The 18,050-nt window shown below is 49.1% G+C and overlaps 1 protein-coding gene across 6 annotated transcripts in view; it reads left to right on the forward strand.

Moving 5' to 3' along the window:
- MYO7A (myosin VIIA) overlaps positions 1 to 17,325 on the forward strand; it is a 170,227-nt gene extending 152,902 nt beyond the window's left edge. For 5 of the 6 annotated variants that reach the window (XM_068139609.1, XM_068139619.1, XM_068139637.1 and 2 more), the window contains 12 exons: positions 99 to 256; positions 2,849 to 3,002; positions 3,099 to 3,254; positions 4,384 to 4,489; positions 6,135 to 6,248; positions 6,783 to 6,870; positions 8,281 to 8,387; positions 9,383 to 9,568; positions 10,940 to 11,056; positions 11,860 to 11,943; positions 13,011 to 13,130; positions 14,933 to 17,325. In XM_068139609.1, coding sequence (XP_067995710.1) covers positions 99 to 256; positions 2,849 to 3,002; positions 3,099 to 3,254; positions 4,384 to 4,489; positions 6,135 to 6,248; positions 6,783 to 6,870; positions 8,281 to 8,387; positions 9,383 to 9,568; positions 10,940 to 11,056; positions 11,860 to 11,943; positions 13,011 to 13,130; positions 14,933 to 15,022 — 1,480 coding nt within the window. In that variant the 3' untranslated portion in view covers positions 15,023 to 17,325. Of the gene's footprint in view, positions 1 to 98; positions 257 to 2,848; positions 3,003 to 3,098; positions 3,255 to 4,383; positions 4,490 to 6,134; positions 6,249 to 6,782; positions 6,871 to 8,280; positions 8,388 to 9,382; positions 9,569 to 10,939; positions 11,057 to 11,859; positions 11,944 to 13,010; positions 13,131 to 14,932 lie in introns of those variants that run through there. The other variant, XR_010987495.1, reaches the window with a different exon arrangement.
- Positions 17,326 to 18,050: the final 725 nt, after the last annotated feature.

Raw genomic sequence — 18,050 nt, forward strand, 5'->3', positions numbered from 1 at the left:
GCTGTGAGCAGCCTCCTGAAGTGAAATCCTGGCCTCAAGCTGCCCCTTTTATTCCTGTAACCTATCCATCTTTCCTATTGTTTTGCATTTGCCACCAGGCCACCTCCCAAGCACACCCTCAGCAGGGTGATGATTACCAAGAGCCGTGGGAAGGACAAGCTGTGGTGTTACACTCGTGAGCCCATCAAACAACCCTTGCTGAAGAAGATCCTGGGCAGTGAGGAGCTGTCCCAAGAAGCCTGCATGGCCTTCATTGATATCCTTTCACTGCCTGGGGGAGCTCTTGAGCAAAAAGTCCAACAGGCAAAGGGCCCCAGGCAAAGCCCGTGGAAAGTTTTGAGGTCCTTCTTAAGGGCTTTAGGAACATGTCGCAGGCCTGTAGATGGGTTTGATCCTGAAACCTGTACTGAAACATCCTTGAGAACTGAGTGGGGGTGGCAGGATGGTCTGCTTCTTAAGAAATGAGGACTAAGGAACAAGTTAATGAGTGCTGCTGGTCCACACTGCTCAGGGTTAACTCACCAGCTCTGCTCTGGCTACTTAAGGATGAGAGGAAATGGCCTTCAGGTTGCATTAGACTAAGTTTAGGTTGGGTATTAGGAAAAATGTCTTTACTGAAAGAGTCATCAGTCCTTGAAACAGGCTGCCCAGGGAAGTGGTGGAGCTCAAAACCCAGGTAGATATGGCACTTAGGAGCATGGTTTAGTGGGCATCATAGTGTCAGGTTGAAAGTTGGGCTTGATCTTAGAGGTCTATTCCAACCTTAATGATTCTATGATTGAACTGTGTGTCTCCAAAAATACATCTGCTGTAGAACGTTGTAGCCCTAATCAGTTTAGATGGAAACCAATCCATGTGGCCTTGGGGACAGTTTGATGCCTTAGTATCCATTACTTAGTAGAATGTATACATCATGGGAGAGATGAGTTAAGTGCAGATGTAGATCCAGCCTGTTGAATTTGCTTCTATTGTTTTTGGTAAGGCTTTGTTCTAGAATCCATAGTTTGAACAACTCTGTTGTTATAAGCCTCTTATTAATATCACACTATTGCTGCTACTGCTGGTTTCCCCTTGCTAGCAAGAGTCTGGAGAAGAGAAGGCTGAGAAGGGATTTAATCAATGTTTATAAATATCTGAGGGCTGGGGGTCAAGAGGGAGGGGACAGGCTCTGCTCAGATGTACCCTGTGATAGGACAAGGGGCAATGGATATAAACTACAGCACAGGAGGTTGCACCTCAGCGTGAGGAGGAACTTCACTGTGAGGATCACAGAGCACTGGAGCAGGCTCTCCAGGGAGGTTGGGGAATCTCCTTCTCTGGAGACTTTCAAGCCCCATCTGGATGCATTCCTGTGTGACCTGTGCTAGATTCCATGGTCCTGCTCTGGCAGGGGGGTTGGACTCAATGATCTTTGGAGGTCCCTTCCAACCCCTAACATCCTGTGATAACAGAAGGAGGATTTAAAAGTACTGGCCAAAAAATAAGAAGGCATTTGGAGGTCTGCACCTTTCCTCCTGCTGTGTTGTATGGGTTAATTCAGAGCTGCTCTTATGCACAATAGCATCAATATGGCATGATTGTGAAGATCAACATTTGGTTTGTAAACCAGACTGCAGCTCCACCTGTGTCTGCCACAAGTTGGAATTCTCTTGTGGGTTTTTTTGCAGTGGCACCTGTTCTGTGTACCTGATCAGGTAACACAGAATCACACACAGCTTCTTAAGTCTACATACCTCAACCAAAAGCCAACACTTTCAACCTAAGATGATGCATAATTAAGTGAGAGAACTTCCTGGACATGTCCTAAAGCCATTAAAATCCTTTACCATACACTGTCCCCCTTGAAACAAACCACAGCCATTTCTGCAGTCATGTGTAGGATGTCTTTAATCATATCACCAGCAAAAGGGCATCCCCAAGCATGTACCCTCAGCAAATTTCTTGATGATACAAAGCTGTGGGGGGTAGCTGACACCTCTCAGGCTGTGCAGCCGTCCAATGAGATCTGGACAGGCTGAGAGCTGGGTGCAGGCAAACCTCATGAAGTTCAATAAGGACAAGTGCAGGGTCCTGCATCTGGGGAGGAATAACAGCAGGCACCAGGACAGGTTAGGAGCTGCCCTGCTGGAAAGCAGCTCCACGGAGGAAAGCCTTGGAGTGCTGGTGGACAGCAAGTTCTGCAGGGGATAGCAATGTGCCCTGGTGGCAAAGAGAGCCAATGGGATCCTGGGGTGCAGCAAGAAAATTGTGGCCAGCAGGGCTAGGGAGGTTCTCCTCCTCTGTTCTGCCCTGCTGAGACCACAGCTGCAATACTGTGTTAGGTTTTGGGCTCCCCAGTTCAAGAGAGACAGAGACCTGCTGGAGAGAGTGCAACAGAGAGCCATGAGGATGCTTAGGGGACTTAAGCATCTGCCTTGTGAAGAGAGACTGAGAGCCCTGGGGCTGTTTAGTCTGGAGAAGAGAAGACTGGGAGAGGATCTGATCGATGTGTACCATTATCTGAGGGGTGGGTGTCAAGTGGAGGGGGCCAAGCCCTTTTCAATAGTGCACACTAATAAGACAAGGAACAACAGGTTCAAGTTTGAACATAGAAGATTTCACCTCAACAGGAGGAGAAACTTCTTTACAGTGAGGGTGCCAGAGCCCTGGAGCAGGCTGCCCAGAGAGGTTGTGGAGTCTCCTTCTCTGGAGACTTTCAAACCCCACCCGTTCCTGTGCAGAATACCCTAGGGGATCCTGCTTTGGTAGGGGGGGTTGGACTTGATCTCTTGAGGTCCGTTCCAACCTCTAATGTACTGTGACACTGTGAAACATCCTGGTGAGCTGATCCTTGACTCCCACCTCCCACCAGTGCTAAAGTACATGGGTGACTACCCATCCAAAAGGACCCGCTCAGTTAATGAGCTGACAGACCAAATATTTGAAGGTGCCTTGAAAGCTGAACCCCTGAAGGATGAAATCTACTGCCAGACCCTCAAGCAGCTCACAGACAACCACATCAAGTAAGAGTTGTTCTTTCCCCTTGCATCAGGCAAAGCAGATGTGAAGTGTCTGTATCATGAGTGATTTCTTTTCCTCCTGGGTCTCTCTTTGTGCAGATACAGTGAAGAGAAAGGCTGGGAGCTGCTGTGGTTGTGTACAGGCCTTTTCCCTCCAAGTAACATCCTCCTGCCCCATGTCCAGAGATTCCTGCAGTCCCGGAAACATCACCCCTTGGCAGCAGACTGTATCCAGAGGCTCCAGAAAGCCCTGAGGTACTGAACCTAAAGGCCTCCTGGTCTTGACCATGGCAAAGCATCTAAACATATATGAGAAAATATAAGTACCATGAGGGTGGTGGAACACTGGGATAGGTTGCCCAGGGAGGTAGTTGAGGCCCTTTCCCTTGAGGTATCACAGTACCACAGTATCACAGTACCACAGTATCACAGTACAGCCAAGGTTGGAAGAGACCTAGAGGATCATGGAGTCCAACCTGTCACTACAGACCTCATGACTAGACCATGGCACCAAGTGCCACGTCCAATCTCCTCTTGAACACCTCCAGGGATGGTGACTCCACCACCTCCCTGGGCAGCACATTCCAATGGCAAATGACTCTCTCGGTGACGAACTTTCTCCTCACCTCGAGCCTAAACTTCCCTGGTGCAGCCTGAGACTGAGGTATTCAAGGTGGAGCTTGACTGTGCTATGGGCAACCTGATCTGGTTAAGGATGACTCTGTTTACTGCAGAGGAGGTTGGACTAGATGGCTTTTGGAGGTCCCTTCCAACCCAGACCATTCTATAATTCTATGATTCCATGATTTTTGTGGCTGTAGGGAGAACAAAAGCTCACAACCTCTCTCCATGTTTGACCAAACTGATAAAAAGGATATTTGGTGCAGGATGTCCCTGGTAAACTGTGCATGGGAAAACAGAAATTAATTAAGTCATCTTCATGGACGATCTGGAACACAGACGGTTCCACATAAGCAAGAGGGGGAAAATCTGTACATTTTGAACAGGCTGTCCAGAGAGGTTGTGGAGTCTCCATCTCTGGAGGCATTCAAAACCCAACTGGACATGTTCCTGTGTGATTTACTTTAAGTGGTCCTGCTCTAGCACAGGAATTGGACTGCGTGTTCTTCAGAGGTTCCTTCTAACCCCCACCACTCTCTGATTCTGGGATTTGGCCCAGGTCCACCTTAATCACCTGAAACCTAAGCAAAGGCACATTCCCCATTCCAATTTTTCCTGCTTCTTTTTATGAGGGAAAAAAAAAAACACACCATGGTATTAAAGAAGCAGCTGAAGTTCCTCAAAAAAGAACCCAGCCAATTAACCCAAAAAAACCAACCATGTATTAAAATGGAAAATTAAAACATAAGATTCTGTTTTGCAGGAATGGATCCAGGAAGTACCCACCCCATCTGGTAGAAGTTGAAGCCATTCAACACAAAACCACCCAGATTTTCCACAAGGTTTACTTCCCTGATGATACTGATGAGGTAAATGGTGAAGAAGGAAATTCATTTGGTTTGGTTTGGGGTTTTGGTTGTTGGGTTTTTTTTTTTGCCCTGTCAGGTTGATTTTCAATTTTCTTATTACAATCTCAGAAGAGGATAACATTGGTTCTTATCCAGAAAGACTCAGCCTTTCCAGAAAACTCTTGACCAGAGCAGTGTAAGGAAAAATCCATCCTTACCAGCCCTGAGCAGTTCAGGGCTTTTTTGTTTACAGCAATTCACCTTCATCAAGATGTGAGGGATTTGGTGGTGTTCACTGGAGGCTTTATAGTATGACTCCAGCAAGAGGAAGGTTGGCTGTGTTCACCTTCATCCACTCTCTCAGTGGCTCATAAGCCTTAGCCATCAGTTCTTTGCATGCAAGACCCACAGGTGTTGTCCACCCAGGAGCGTAGCATGGTAGGTCTGCCTAGAGGACTGGGCAAGGAGTTGGCTTTGGCAACACTGACAGTTAGACAACTTAATTTATTCCCCCTGACCTGGGATGGCACAGAAATCACAATACCTGCACTCAGAAACCTCTAATTAAGCACCTTACCTGCTAATAAGGCAGATAGTTATATTGATGGCAGAGCAGATATGCATGTCCTTGCAGAAACTTCCTTCTCATGCTACTGATTTGTCTTCCTGTGAGGCTCAGCTCTCTCCTCATACCCTTGGGCACAACTCAATTCCTGTGTTTCCAAGTGGGTTATGTGTACAGCAGTGCACACCCACAGAAGGAAAAGGATCATTCCTCTCCAGCAGCTGTGTGTGCCCTTCTTTATCTCTAATGGAGAGCTGAGAGAACTACTGGGAGTTCTCATCACTTAGGGGATACTTCTCTGCATGACCAGCAACAAGCATGACATTGTGAGGGCCAGCAGGAGGATAGAAGGGACTTCTGCACTTGGGTGGGTTTGCTGTCATCCTTTTGGCCATGGCAGTCATCTAGGTAGACTGACAGAGCAGCATCATTCCAGTACAACATGCATCTGGATGGAGCTCAAGGCTGACCTCTTCCGGGATGTGGAATACAGGTCCTGGTGGCTTGGTGCTTCAAGCTAACATAGGCACACATTTGGTGGTCAGAAGCTTGAATTTCTTAGAGGGCAGAGCAAAACTGCAGCGATGTAAATGCTGAGCACAGCTCAGAAGGCAAAGCTTGGACTAGGGCCTGCAAGCCGATGGGACAGTCCTTTAGATATCACATCCACATATAAAGCAGGAGTCATTTCTCCTCTCTCAGCTCTCTAGAAGTCAGGCATTTAGCCTAACCCAGGCATCTGACCTCCTCATCATCCCTGGGGAGACAAACCAGCCTGGAGGTATCTCAATCTCTCTGCACTCCCACTTGAGACCTGCCTGGAAGGTCAGTGAAATCTCTTGCATTGCCTGAAGAGCCCTGGACAAGGCAGCACAAGGCATAAAGAGAAGAGAGAGTATCATGAAGCACAACAGTACAGCAGCAGCATGGCCAAGCTTCTGAAATGTCCATTCCCATGGCCAGAACCACAATCCCCAACGTCACTAATTGCTTTGGGCACATGAATGCCTCTGTGCATCTGAGCCTGGAGCTGCTCAAAGAGAGCACAACGTGGAAATGAACTTTGAGGCAGCAGTGATGTGGTTCTTCCTTTCTTTGTAGGCATTTGAGGTGGAGTCCAGCACGAAAGCCAAGGACTTCTGCCAGAACATCTCCAACAGACTGCTCTTAAAATCCTCTGAGGGCTTCAGCCTCTTTGTTAAAATCTCCGACAAGGTGAGTGAGCCACCCAGGGCCTGAGCCAGCCCTAGGGCACTCAGAGTGACCTTCCTACCACTGGGGTCATATTGGTGGAGGCAGAGCTATCTGCACCTTCACAGATGAGATGTGGTGTGGTGTTCCTGTGTCAGTTCCATCCTGCTGCAGGTGAGGTTTGTAGTCCCCACAGCCCAAAGAGCTCAAAACAGAGAGGCAAAGCTCTCCAAGCCTGATGATGAGTGGGTTAATGTTAAAAGACTAAATAAGAAAAATATGCATCTCTGAGCTGCCTCAGGCAACTGGAAGAAGTCTGCAGAGATAGACATCATGAAGGGAAATTAATTGCTTTGTGTAACAGGAAGCTGCAATAAGAAGTAATGGGTGAAATCAGAGCCAGAGCCTGCAGCAAGGTGCTGGCAGCAGCTTCCTCACGTCAGAAGTTTCTAACTCATCAGTGTAAGCAGGACAAAGCAGTGAGCAACAACTACAGGAGATGGGACAATGGCCAACCCTGCCTGTGGCCTCTTTGCAACCATGTGCTGTGTTCTGCAGGTCATCAGCGTGCCCGAGGGAGACTTCTTCTTTGACTTTGTGAGACATCTGACAGACTGGATAAAGAAAGCAAGACCTGCAAAAGATGGTAACTGTGATTCCTCTCCATTATGGGGCACACTGAGCCCTCCTAGAGCCCTCCAGGCCTTTCAAACAAGATTGGCCACACAGTTTGCCATGTCTGTTGGGCCATGCTACTGTAGGGGTGCTGTCTGTACAAGCCCTGAGGAGATTGTTCAGAAGCAGCAAGATCTCTGCTCAAGGGCTAGATTTTGCCCCAGTGAGGAGAACTTACTGGTGGATATGTCTCCAGGGCCTGCCTGTGGGAAGGTTTCAGTGGTGGGATTCATTTCACCTTGCTGGCCCATCCACAGTGGAGCTGGCAGCAGATCTGCTGAATATATCAGTGGCTGCAAGACATAGAATCATAGAATTGTCAGGGTTGGAAGGGACCTCAAGGATCATCCAGTTCCAACCCCCCTGCCATGGGCAGGGACACTTCACACTACATCAGGTTGCTCAGAGGCACATCCAGCCTGGCCTTAAAAACCTCCAGGGATGAGGCTTCCAACACCTCCACCTCCCTGGACAACCTGTTCCAGTGTCTCACCACCCTCATGGGGAAGAACTTCTTCCTAGCATCCAATCTCAATCTACCCACTTCTAGTTTTGCTCTGTTCCCCCTAGTCCTATCACTCCCTGACACCCTAAAAAGTCCCTCCCCAGCTTTCTTGTAGGCCCCCTTCAGATGCTGGAAGTCTACAATTAGGTTTCCTCAGAGCCTTCTCTTCTCCAGACTGAACAACCCCAATTTCCTCAGTCTGTCCTCATAGGAGAGGTGCTCCAGTCCTCTGATCATCCTCATGGCCCTTCTCTGGACACCTTCTAGCATGTCCATATCTATCTTGTAAACAGGGGCTCCAGAACTGGATGCAGTACTCCAGGTGGGGTCTCTTCAGAGTGGAACAGAGCTTTCTCCAGGGCACAGTTCCTCTGTCCTGCATTAGGCATGAGCACTCTCTTTGCAGTAGAGTCATGAAAATGAATCCAAACACACTTTTAATTTTCTTAAAGCTATGCAAGGGAAAGGTGGTTTTCTCTGCAAGGTCATATAAAACCTGCTAAGGTCATTTGGCCTTGTTGAGTATCCCTGTCCCTGCAGGTTGTGAGGGCACGTGGGCTTACAGGGACACCAATGCCACCTGGTACTCACAGCATTCCTCTTATACAGAATCCAAGAATTGTTTAGGTTGAAAAAGGCCTTTAAGATCATCACATCTAACCAGTAAAACAGCACTGCCAGGGCACCACTAAACCATGGCCCTCAGCACCACATCTGCATATCTCTTAAATCCCTCCAGGGATTGGGACTCCACCACTGCCCAGGACAGCCTGTTCCAGGGCTTTGCAACCCTTTCAGTGATGAAATTTTTCCTAGTGTCCAAACTACACCTCCACTGGAACCACTTCATATCCAGTCCTTGCTTCCCTTGCACAGGTATAGTGCCTTCTCTCACCTATCAAGTGTTCTTCATGAAAAAGCTGTGGACCAACACAACCCCTGGGAAGGACTCTATGGCAGACTCCATCTTCCACTATTACCAGGTACTCCAGGAGCCCTGAGAGGTATTAGGCATGGGTTACAAAGACTTTGTCCACCTGCAGATGGATGAAGTCTTGCATTAAATGGGAATCTACTCTTGCCTTAAATGAAGCACTACAAAGATCTCTGTTGAGTTGCATGGCAAGGAGCAGCCTTCCTACACTTTATGGTAACAATCTCAGCAGGGATTTGGGCCAGCTGCTCTTGGGTGGGCAGCAAGAAACAGGAGAGAGCATGTCCTGCTGGCAGCCTCAACAGGGAGGCTGGATTCAGAAGCATCCGGAGGGTTTTCCGCTACCTCCATTCATGGAGATGAGCTGTGATGGTCTCAGTATTCAGATAAAAAGTTAGAGTTCAGCTGCTCTTGTTTATTCTGGGATGAAGAAGACATATCATGTCCCAAAGCACTCTCTCACATACATGTACTCCCCATGCTCTTGCCTGGATGAAGTGGCCACCCCAGTATGACCAAATCCCTCAATGCTTTAGTCACCTGACACATTTCCAGACACTTTTGGTAATGAGGGAATAGATAAAACTGGGGGGAGGGATAAAAAAAAGGCAGAAAATTCATTCAGTTCCAGGTGACCATTATTAGGGGTAGATTTCCTGAGGTAAGTCATTGCTAGGGGTAGATTTCCTGGGGTGACCATTACCAGGGTTAGATTTCCTGGTGTGGTCATTACCAGGGGTAGATTTCCAGGGAGGTGGGAGCATGAACAAGACTGCAGGTTCCCACATCTGAGAGCTAACATAAGGAGCTCCCTGTTCCATGTAAGAGGAGATTGCTTTAGATCAGAGAGGATCTTTAAACATCTGGTGTGGTCTTAGCTGAGCAGCTCCCTCTCCACCACACTCAACACAGCTGCTGTGGAGAGTTCCCAGAGCACAGCCTCTTAACCAGAGGCTGGATGCCTCCACAAATTCCATTCAACACCTGCGGATGAAAGTCTGAGGCCATCCTCTGCATCTCTAAATCATTCTTCTCTCCGTGCAGGAGTTACCAAAGTACCTGCGTGGCTACCACAAGTGCACACGAGAAGAGGTCCTGCAGCTGGCAGCTCTCATCTACAGGGTGAAGTTTGAGGATGACAAATCCTATTTCCCCAGCATCCCCAAGCTGCTGAAGGAGCTGGTGCCTCAGGACCTCGTACGGCAGCTCTCTCCAGATGACTGGAAAAGGGTAAACCAGCAGCTTGAGTCACACATCAGGCCTGACTGGGAGCAGCCTAGTCTCATGTTCAATGTTGAAATCAGGCAGCCAGAATTAGAGACCCAGGGTCTCTCTTGAGCCTTGAGGCAGCCAAAACGAGTGAACCATGGTCCCTCTTGAGTGGTAGCAGAGCTGCAGCCTCCCCATCATTTCCATGAGGAGGAACTCTGCCTGTGTGCTCATACCTGCATGCCTGGCAGTGGGGTTTGCCTTGTGTTCCACGTGGCTGTGGCTGCGGTGGAAGATACAAACACCATATGGAAAGAGGCTGGGAGATGGCCTCATCTAAAGGTCCATTGTTTAAGGCAGACTACTGAGCAGAAGGGTCACTCTCCCTGCCTTACAGAGAGAGAGCTGTGGCACAGCTACAGACAGGTCTGGAGACACAGGTGGCTCACTGCCAAGAAACACTTTCTGAAGTCCTTTCTGTTTCATAGAGTCACAGAATGGCTTAATGTTGAAAGGGACCATAAAGATCATCTAGTTCCAGACCCCTGCCATAGGCAAGAACACCTCTCACTAGACCAGATTGCTCATAGCCTCATCCTTCCTGGTCTTAAACACTTCCAGGGATGAGGCATCCACAGCTTCTCTGAGCAACCTGTTCTAGTATTACACCATCCTCATAGTAAAGAACTTCTTGGTCCAATGTAAATCTCTAGTTTTCTGGGAGCTGAACACAGCCATATGCCTAAACAGTGAACTATCAGCTTCTCTGGGTGGAAGGTCTCTCAGTTTCCTCTGCTGCATAAACTGGAACATTAAAATTTATAATCCCTTTAATGGAGTCACCAGCACAGCTCCTCTAAAGAAGGAAGGGCCTGCATCAGTTCCAAGCCCTGTTCCAGTGGTCAGCCACCACTTCTGTGAAGTGTTCACTGGAACAGAAACTAGAACCGACCATCACCACTTTCCAGTACCTGGAGGGGGCCTGCAGGAAGGCTGGAGAGGGACTATGAGGACTGTTTGCAAAGGTCTGCAGTGATAGGACAAGGGGGAGTGGTTTGAAATCAGAGAAGAGGAGATTTAGACTGGATGTTAGGAACAAGTTCTGCACCATGAGGGGTAGCTGAGCACTGGAACAAGTTGCCCAGAGAAGTGGTTGAGGATCCATCCCTGGAGATTCTCAAGGTGAGGCTGGACAGGGCTCTGGGTCAACCTGATCTACTTGAGGATGTCCCTGCTCACTGCAGGGGGCTTGGACTAGATGACTTTTGGAGGTCCCTTCCAACCCAAATCATTCTTTGATTCTATGATCTTTGTGGGACTGGTGCTTCTTTCCTGCACACACCTCTGGTGCCCTAACCCTAACCCAAAGCCTCCATCTGTTCTCTGTTGCAGTCCATCGTGGCATACTACAACAAGCACGCAGGGAAAACTAGAGAAGAAGCCAAGCTTGCCTTCCTAAAGATTATCTTCAAGTGGCCTACATTTGGATCAGCATTCTTTGAAGTGAAGGTACCTGTCCTGCTTGGGGGTTCTCTGGCAGTTTTGAGCAGAAGTCAGGAGCCCCATATCACAGAGGGGCTCCAGATATGTTGCTGATGAAGCAGGGAAGGAGCAGGAGGCTCTCCATTTGCATGGGGCCAGTGCAGTCATTCATGCACTCATTTACACAGAGATCCTGCAGAGCTTCACCATGTCTCAGTCAGTGGGTTTATACCATTGCTGTGCTGCTGAGAATCCAAGAGCCTTTCTCTGCTCAGCCAAGGCAAAAGGGAGCATGTGTTTTCCCAAAGGGTGTTGTAATAAACAGGTGTATTTTGATATATTCTGTAACTCATATTTCCTGTTGGTGGTGTCTTCAAACACCACCACAACTTATTTACCAAATACAGGGTCAATTATTGGGTTCTGGGTTTTACACTGCACATATAAAGGCAGTTTAAGCACAGAGATAACCTTTGCAATACAGCAACTGAGATTGGAAATGGACACAAGGTGGGGCCTTACCAGGGTGGAGTAGAACACCAAATTGAAACTACGAGAGAAGATAGCTGGGGTTTACCAGCTTGGCCCAGCTTTTCACTGACAATGGCAAGATGGCTTCTTCTTTGGCATGCCACTGCTTTAGGAGATATGTACTTATCTAGACAGCCCTGGTTGCTGTTGATACCTTAATGAGCTCATCTTCAAGGGGTGAACTGGACCGCAGCTAGTGGGCCACCAAACGCTGGCAGAAAACGACAAGCAGAGAGGAAATAGGAGGGGTCTGATTTCACATGGCACATACTCTAACCAGTTCATCTCATTTCCAACAGCAAACTACAGAGCCAAATTATCCAGAAATCCTTCTAATTGCCATCAACAAGCATGGAGTCAGCCTCATCGATCCCAAAACCAAGGTAAGCAAAACTGAGGTCTTCACCAGTTGTTCCGGAACCCATTCCCCAACACCTCCCAGAGGTCATCCCAAAACCCATGTTATTCAGAACATCAGGAGCTCTCATTAAGCCTAGGCAGAAAGGCTGGCTAAGCGACAAAGCTTCTGGAGGCAGAAATTCAGTGTTGCACAGAGCCAGCCCAGCCTTTTCCAGCAGAAGATGGAAGGGGATTATCAATGGTTAGGATGCACACACTGCTTCCTTAATCCATCCACATACATTAGGACAGGAGCTGGAGCAAATGTGCCCCTACTAGTTACTTCCACCAGCCACATGGTCATTCTAGTAAGGCAGTGGTCCACAAGAACTGGAGGATCCAAAGCCTTGCATCTCACTACCATTCCCATGGTATAGTGTTATCACTGTAGGCATGCTTGGTCCTCTTTGATTTAAAGTGAATGAGGACATAAGAGGTCACAGAATCACTCAGGTTGGAAAAGACCCTCAGGATCACCAAGTCCAACCCAGAACCCTACTCTACAAGGTTCATCCCTAAACCGTAGCCCCAAGCACCACATCCAAACCACCTTGAAACACATCCAGGGACAACCACCTTCCTGCCCAGCACATTCCAATGCCTGACCACTGTTGCTGGGAAAAAATGTTCCCTACTGTCCAATCTAAACCTACCCTGCTGCAACGTGAGGCCATTCCCTCTTGTTCTATCACAAATTACCTGTGAGGGGAGACCAGCAGCAGCCTCTCCACAATGTCCTTTCAGGTAGCTGCAGACAGCAATGAGGTCTCCTCTCAGCCTCCACTTTTCCAAACTAACCATCCCCAACTCCTTCAGTTACTCTTCATCAGATTTGTTCTCCAGGCTCTTCCCAGCTTCCTTGCCCTCCTCTGCACTGGCTCCAGCACCTCCACATCTCTCTTGTACTGAGGTGCCCAAAACTGAACACAATACTCCAGGTGTGGCCTCACCAGAGCTGAGTACAAGGGGACAATCACCTCCCTACTCCCCACAGTCCTTCATGAAAGTTGAGGCTTTTGTGTGTTGAGTGTCAATCTTGTGTCCTCACCAGGATATCCTCATCACTCACCCCTTCACCAAGATCTCCAACTGGAGCAGTGGCAACACTTACTTCCATATAACCATCGGCAACCTGGTGAGAGGAAGCAAGCTGCTGTGTGAGACCTCCCTGGTAAGGAGCATTCAAGATTTGTGGGCACAGTTAGATCAGATCCTGACATGGATAGACAAAATTAAATGCTTTCAGCAAATCATCTCTCAGGGGTTCCCTGAGCTGAGAGTCCTGCATGTGTTTTTCTTTCCCCTTCTGGATTTCCCAAGCCTCAGTTGATGAGAGCTCTTACTTGTTTCATCATCCAATTTCCAAGCATGCTTGAGGCTTTTGGACAGTTGTCATCTCAGGAGCATGGGGCACTGCTCCCTGTCACTGCACTGAAAAGCATGTTAAACCTTATGTGGGCTCAAGGAGGACTCTTGAGGCCTTCTACCAAAACCCAGCTTATCCCTAGTAACAGTCACAGCAGCAAATCTCCTCCTAGACTGTCTTAAACCCAAAGCATGATGGATAAACATTCCTTCTGGATTAGCTGTTATGAATGTGCAGCATACAGTATTTTTTGGCCATTTGAAAATCCAGCTCCCAGTCAAGTCTGCCTATGTCCCTCGACAGCATCTTGGGATGGAGAGCTCCCCCATCTCAACACTGCAGATTACATCTGAACCATGTTCCTTCTGGTGGTATCATTTCACCCAAGAGGAATGGTCAAAATCATAGAATCATAGAATTGTTAGGGTTGGAAGGGACCTCAAGAAGCATCTACTTCCATCCCCTATGCCATGGGCAGGGACACCTCACACTAGAGCAGGTTGCTCAGAGCCACATCGAGCCTGGCCTTAAAAACCTCCAGGGATGAGGCTTCCAACACCTCCCTGGGCAACCTGTGCCAGTGTCACCACCCTCATAGTGAAGAACTTCTTCCTGACATCCCATCTGAACCTATCCACTTCGAGTTTTGCTCCATTCCCCCCTAGTCCTATAATTACCTCACACCCTAAAAAGTCCCTCCCCAGCTTTCTTGTAGCCCCCCTTCAGATATTTGAAGGTGACAAGAAGGTCTCCTCAGAGCCTTCTCTTCTCCAGACTGAACAACCCCAACTCCCTCAGTCTGTCCTCATAGGAGAGGTGCTCCAGCCCTCTGATCATCCTCATGGCCCTTCTCTGAACACATTCCAGCACAGTATCACAGTATCACAGTATCACTTAGGTTGGAAAGGACCTCAAAGATCATTGAGTCCAACCTATCAACACAGACCTCATGACTAGACCATGGCACCAAGTGCCACATCCAATCTCCTCTTGAACACCTCCAGGGTTGATGACCCAACCACCTCCCTGGGCAGCCCGTTCCAATGACGAATGACTCGCTCGGTGAAGAACTTCCTCCTCACCTCGAGTCTAAACCTCCCCTGGCGCAGCTTGAGACTGTGTCCCCTTGTTCTGGTGATGGTTGCCTGGGAGAAGAGACCAACCCCTTCCTGGCTACAACCACCTTTCAGGTAGTTGTAGAGGGCAATGAGGTCTCCCCTGAGCCTCCTCTTCTCCAGGCTAAACAACCCCAGCTCCCTCAGACTCTCCTCACAGGGCTGTGCTCAAGGCCTCTCCCCAGCCTTGTTGCCCTTCTCTGGACAGATCCTTCCTGTAACAGGGGCTCCAGACAGAGTACTGGATACAGTACTCCAGGTGGGAGTAGAGGGGGAGAATTGTCTGCACTTTTCAGTACAGCCCAGGCTGTGATCGGCTTTCTGGGCTGTAAGTGCACACTGGTGGCTCCTGTTGAGCTTCTCATCCACCAGCACCCCCAAGTCCTGAAAACTTGAAAGTCAGCAAGTGGTAGCCAGTGTGCTTAGGAGCCATGAAGCAGAGACCATAAACTGCGCTGTAAGGGCAGGTAACATCTTCTCTTTTCACCACAGGGGTACAAGATGGATGATCTTCTGACCTCGTACATCAGCCAGATGCTGACAGCCATGAGCAAACAGAGGAGCGCAAAGGGTAGCAAGTGAACTGCAAGAAGCCACTGGCAGGTGGCCATGGGGCTAATTCACCAGCTGAGGGCTGTGGGATACCCGTGCAGCTGGGGGAGAACCTTTGCCTCCCAGATGTGGAAGATGAGCCGAACACCATCAGGGAGTTCGCTGGACTCTGACCTTGAGGGCTCAACTCCCACCTCCCCTTCCAGTGAAGACGACTATCTCTGACCTCCTGTTCTCCTTCCCCACCCTGCACCCTGCCCCCATCTCACACCTCCAGGATTTCCAGGGGACACCACTGCTCTCAGTGACTGAGCAGAGACCTTCTGGCAGGAGGTCTCCCTGAACCTAAGGGTTGGCATCATGCAGGCTCTTGGAAGAGGATTTGTGTGCGCGTGTGTGCGTGTGCGTGTGGCTTGCTTTGGTTTGGTTTTTCTTCCCTAAGTAAGAGAGAGCTCTGAGGATGCTAACAGCTCTTTGGTGAGGTTGTGGGCAGTTGAGGTTGGAAGAGAAAGAACAGAACCCTGACCCATGCTGGGAAGATGTGCAGTGAACACTTCAGGGCTGGGGGTTTTTGAGATGGCAGAGGAATCTGTGGTGTTCAGACAGAGCAAGGAGGCTGGGAAGAGTAGGAATCTGAACTAGCTGCTGATGGAACAGACTAAAGAGTGCTAGAGCACTGCCTGTGCAATGCTGGAAATGCTATTTAAAGAACAGCTTTTAAAGTGTTGTTTCTTCTTCTATTTATTTTTTTGAATATTTAAAAAGAAGAAAAAAATAACAAAACCCTAATAATAATAACAATAATAAAATGAAAATCCTGCATCTCCTGCTGCTATCTGGACACTGGCTCGGGGCTGAGGGCAACCTGCAGGCCAACCCCTCCTCGCCCAGGGATCTCCCCCAGAGCCATGACTGCCAGAGGCTGGGTAAGGCACATCATTCCCACCTCATGAGCTCAGCTGGAAGTGAAGCTTGGAAGATGAATTATCTCCTTTTGTGTCCAGAAATTCAAACAAAAGAACCCTGAGAAGATCTTTACTGCAAGCTTTGATATGGATGTGAGGGTTTGGAAGCCCCCAAGCTCGGAAGACTGAGGCCAAGCCTGTGGTAAGCTGTAATTCAAGCATGAACTTGGTCATCAGAGTTGGAAACAGTTAATGATTTTATTGTGCTTTTGTGTGTGTTGCTGTATAAACTGCCTCCTCATGAGTCCCAGCTGGACCTGAACTACTCACAGCCAGGGCAGGCCCCTGATTTCAGTAAGCTTTTCTCCTTCTTTGGTTGACTCCTCTACCAGCCTGCTGGCTGGTTGTCTGCTCTACCACCCAACACCATCACGCAGTGTGGACTAGCCTGCTTTGAAGCAGAGATGGGACCTGCCAGAAGAGAGGAGGCTGAAGCCATGTTGTGTCTTGAGGGGATGCAGGGGATGGAGCTTGGGATGCCTTTCCAATAATCCAAGCTTCAAAGGAGCATGTGGCTTGATGTGGGACATAAGAAGGGTGGAAATTGTCCACCAAGATCTGGTGCTGGTTTCACTGACACTGAGTGGATCTCAGCAGATGTGGAGACCTCTCTTGGTCCCATGCACTTGTCTGAGTTTGGCTGCTTTCATAGGAGTCTATATTTTAGGGTGCCATGAGCTGTTCCATTAAGCTCAGCTGGGGTCAGTCCCCCAGCATCATGGAATGCCAGGCAGAGCTGACAGCACTGCCTACTGGACCTCAAAGACCACAAGACCTGCCTGGGCTGCAGCAGTGACTTTGGACCTCAATTGCTCCACCAAAGTGAACCACCTGCTGTGTGGACACATCCACCAGCCAGAGAGGGCTGCTGGGAGATCTTCTTCCTCCACCATGCCCCTACCTGAGGCACTCTGGTGACTGGAGCATGGTTACACCAACCAAGCTACACTGGGAGCTAATCTGCCTTCTTACCATCCATGTCTGATACTTCTGTGCCCTCCACAGCTGCCATGATCCAGCTGAACCAGGGATCCCGCCTGTCCTTAGACACATGCCCATCATCCCAACCCCTGCTTTGTGTGAGTCTCCAGCCTTCCCTGCCTCCCACAACACACTCAGTAGACAATGCACCACAGCAATGTTTTCCAGTGCTGTCCCGGGCCAGCTTTCCCCTGCAACCACCTTCATCCAGCTCTGTTTTCCTCCCATGCACCCCAGAGCTTTGGAGGGGTGCCAGGACTCTGTGTGTGTGTGCCTGTGTGACATGTCTCTGTCTGCTGGCCTCTCTGTATTCACACCAAGCAATGTACCATGAAAACCATGTGTCCAAGTGAATTAATCTAATTAAAAAGCATCAAGTGGACGGTGGGAGGCTCTTCTGTGGTGATGTCTCCACAAATAAGGGTGGGCTCAAGGCTTCCAGGCTCTTCTCAAGGATAAGGCTTCTCCTGGTCACAGGATTTTAGGGGTTAGAAGGGACCTCCAAAGATTATTGAGTCCAAGTCCCCTGCCAGAGCAGGACCACACAATCTAGTGCAGGCCACACAGGAACACATCCAGATGGGTCTTGAAAGCCTCCAGAGAAGGAGACTCCACAACCTCTTGGGGGAACATGTTCCAGGGCTCTCTAGTATGAATACAGAATAAAGCAGGTTGGAAAAGACCTTTGAGATCATCAAGCCCAACCTATCACCCAGCACCATCTAATCAACTAAACCATGGCACCAAGTGCCTCATCCAGGCTCTTTTTAAACACCTCCAGTGATGGTGACTCCACCACCTCCCCGGGCAGCACATTCCCATGGCCAGTCTCTCTTTCTGGGAAGAACTTCTTCCTCACCTCCAGCCTAAACCTCCCCTGGTGAAGCTTGAGACTGTGTCCTCTTGTTCTGGTACTGGCTGCCTGGGAGAAGAGACCATCATCCGCCTGTCTACAACCTCCCTTCAGGTAGTTGTAGACAGCAAGAAGGTCTCCCCTGAGCCTCCTCTTCTCCAGGCTATGCAACCCCAGCTCCCTCAGCCTCTCCTCATAGGGCTTGTGTTCCAAAACCCCTCACCAACTTTGTTGCCCTTCTCTGGACACATTCCAGCAA

Source organism: Melanerpes formicivorus, unplaced genomic scaffold (assembly GCF_026170545.1).
Source record: "Melanerpes formicivorus ecotype bairdi unplaced genomic scaffold, bMelFor1.0.p_v2 SCAF_1, whole genome shotgun sequence".
NCBI lineage: Eukaryota > Metazoa > Chordata > Aves > Piciformes > Picidae > Melanerpes > Melanerpes formicivorus.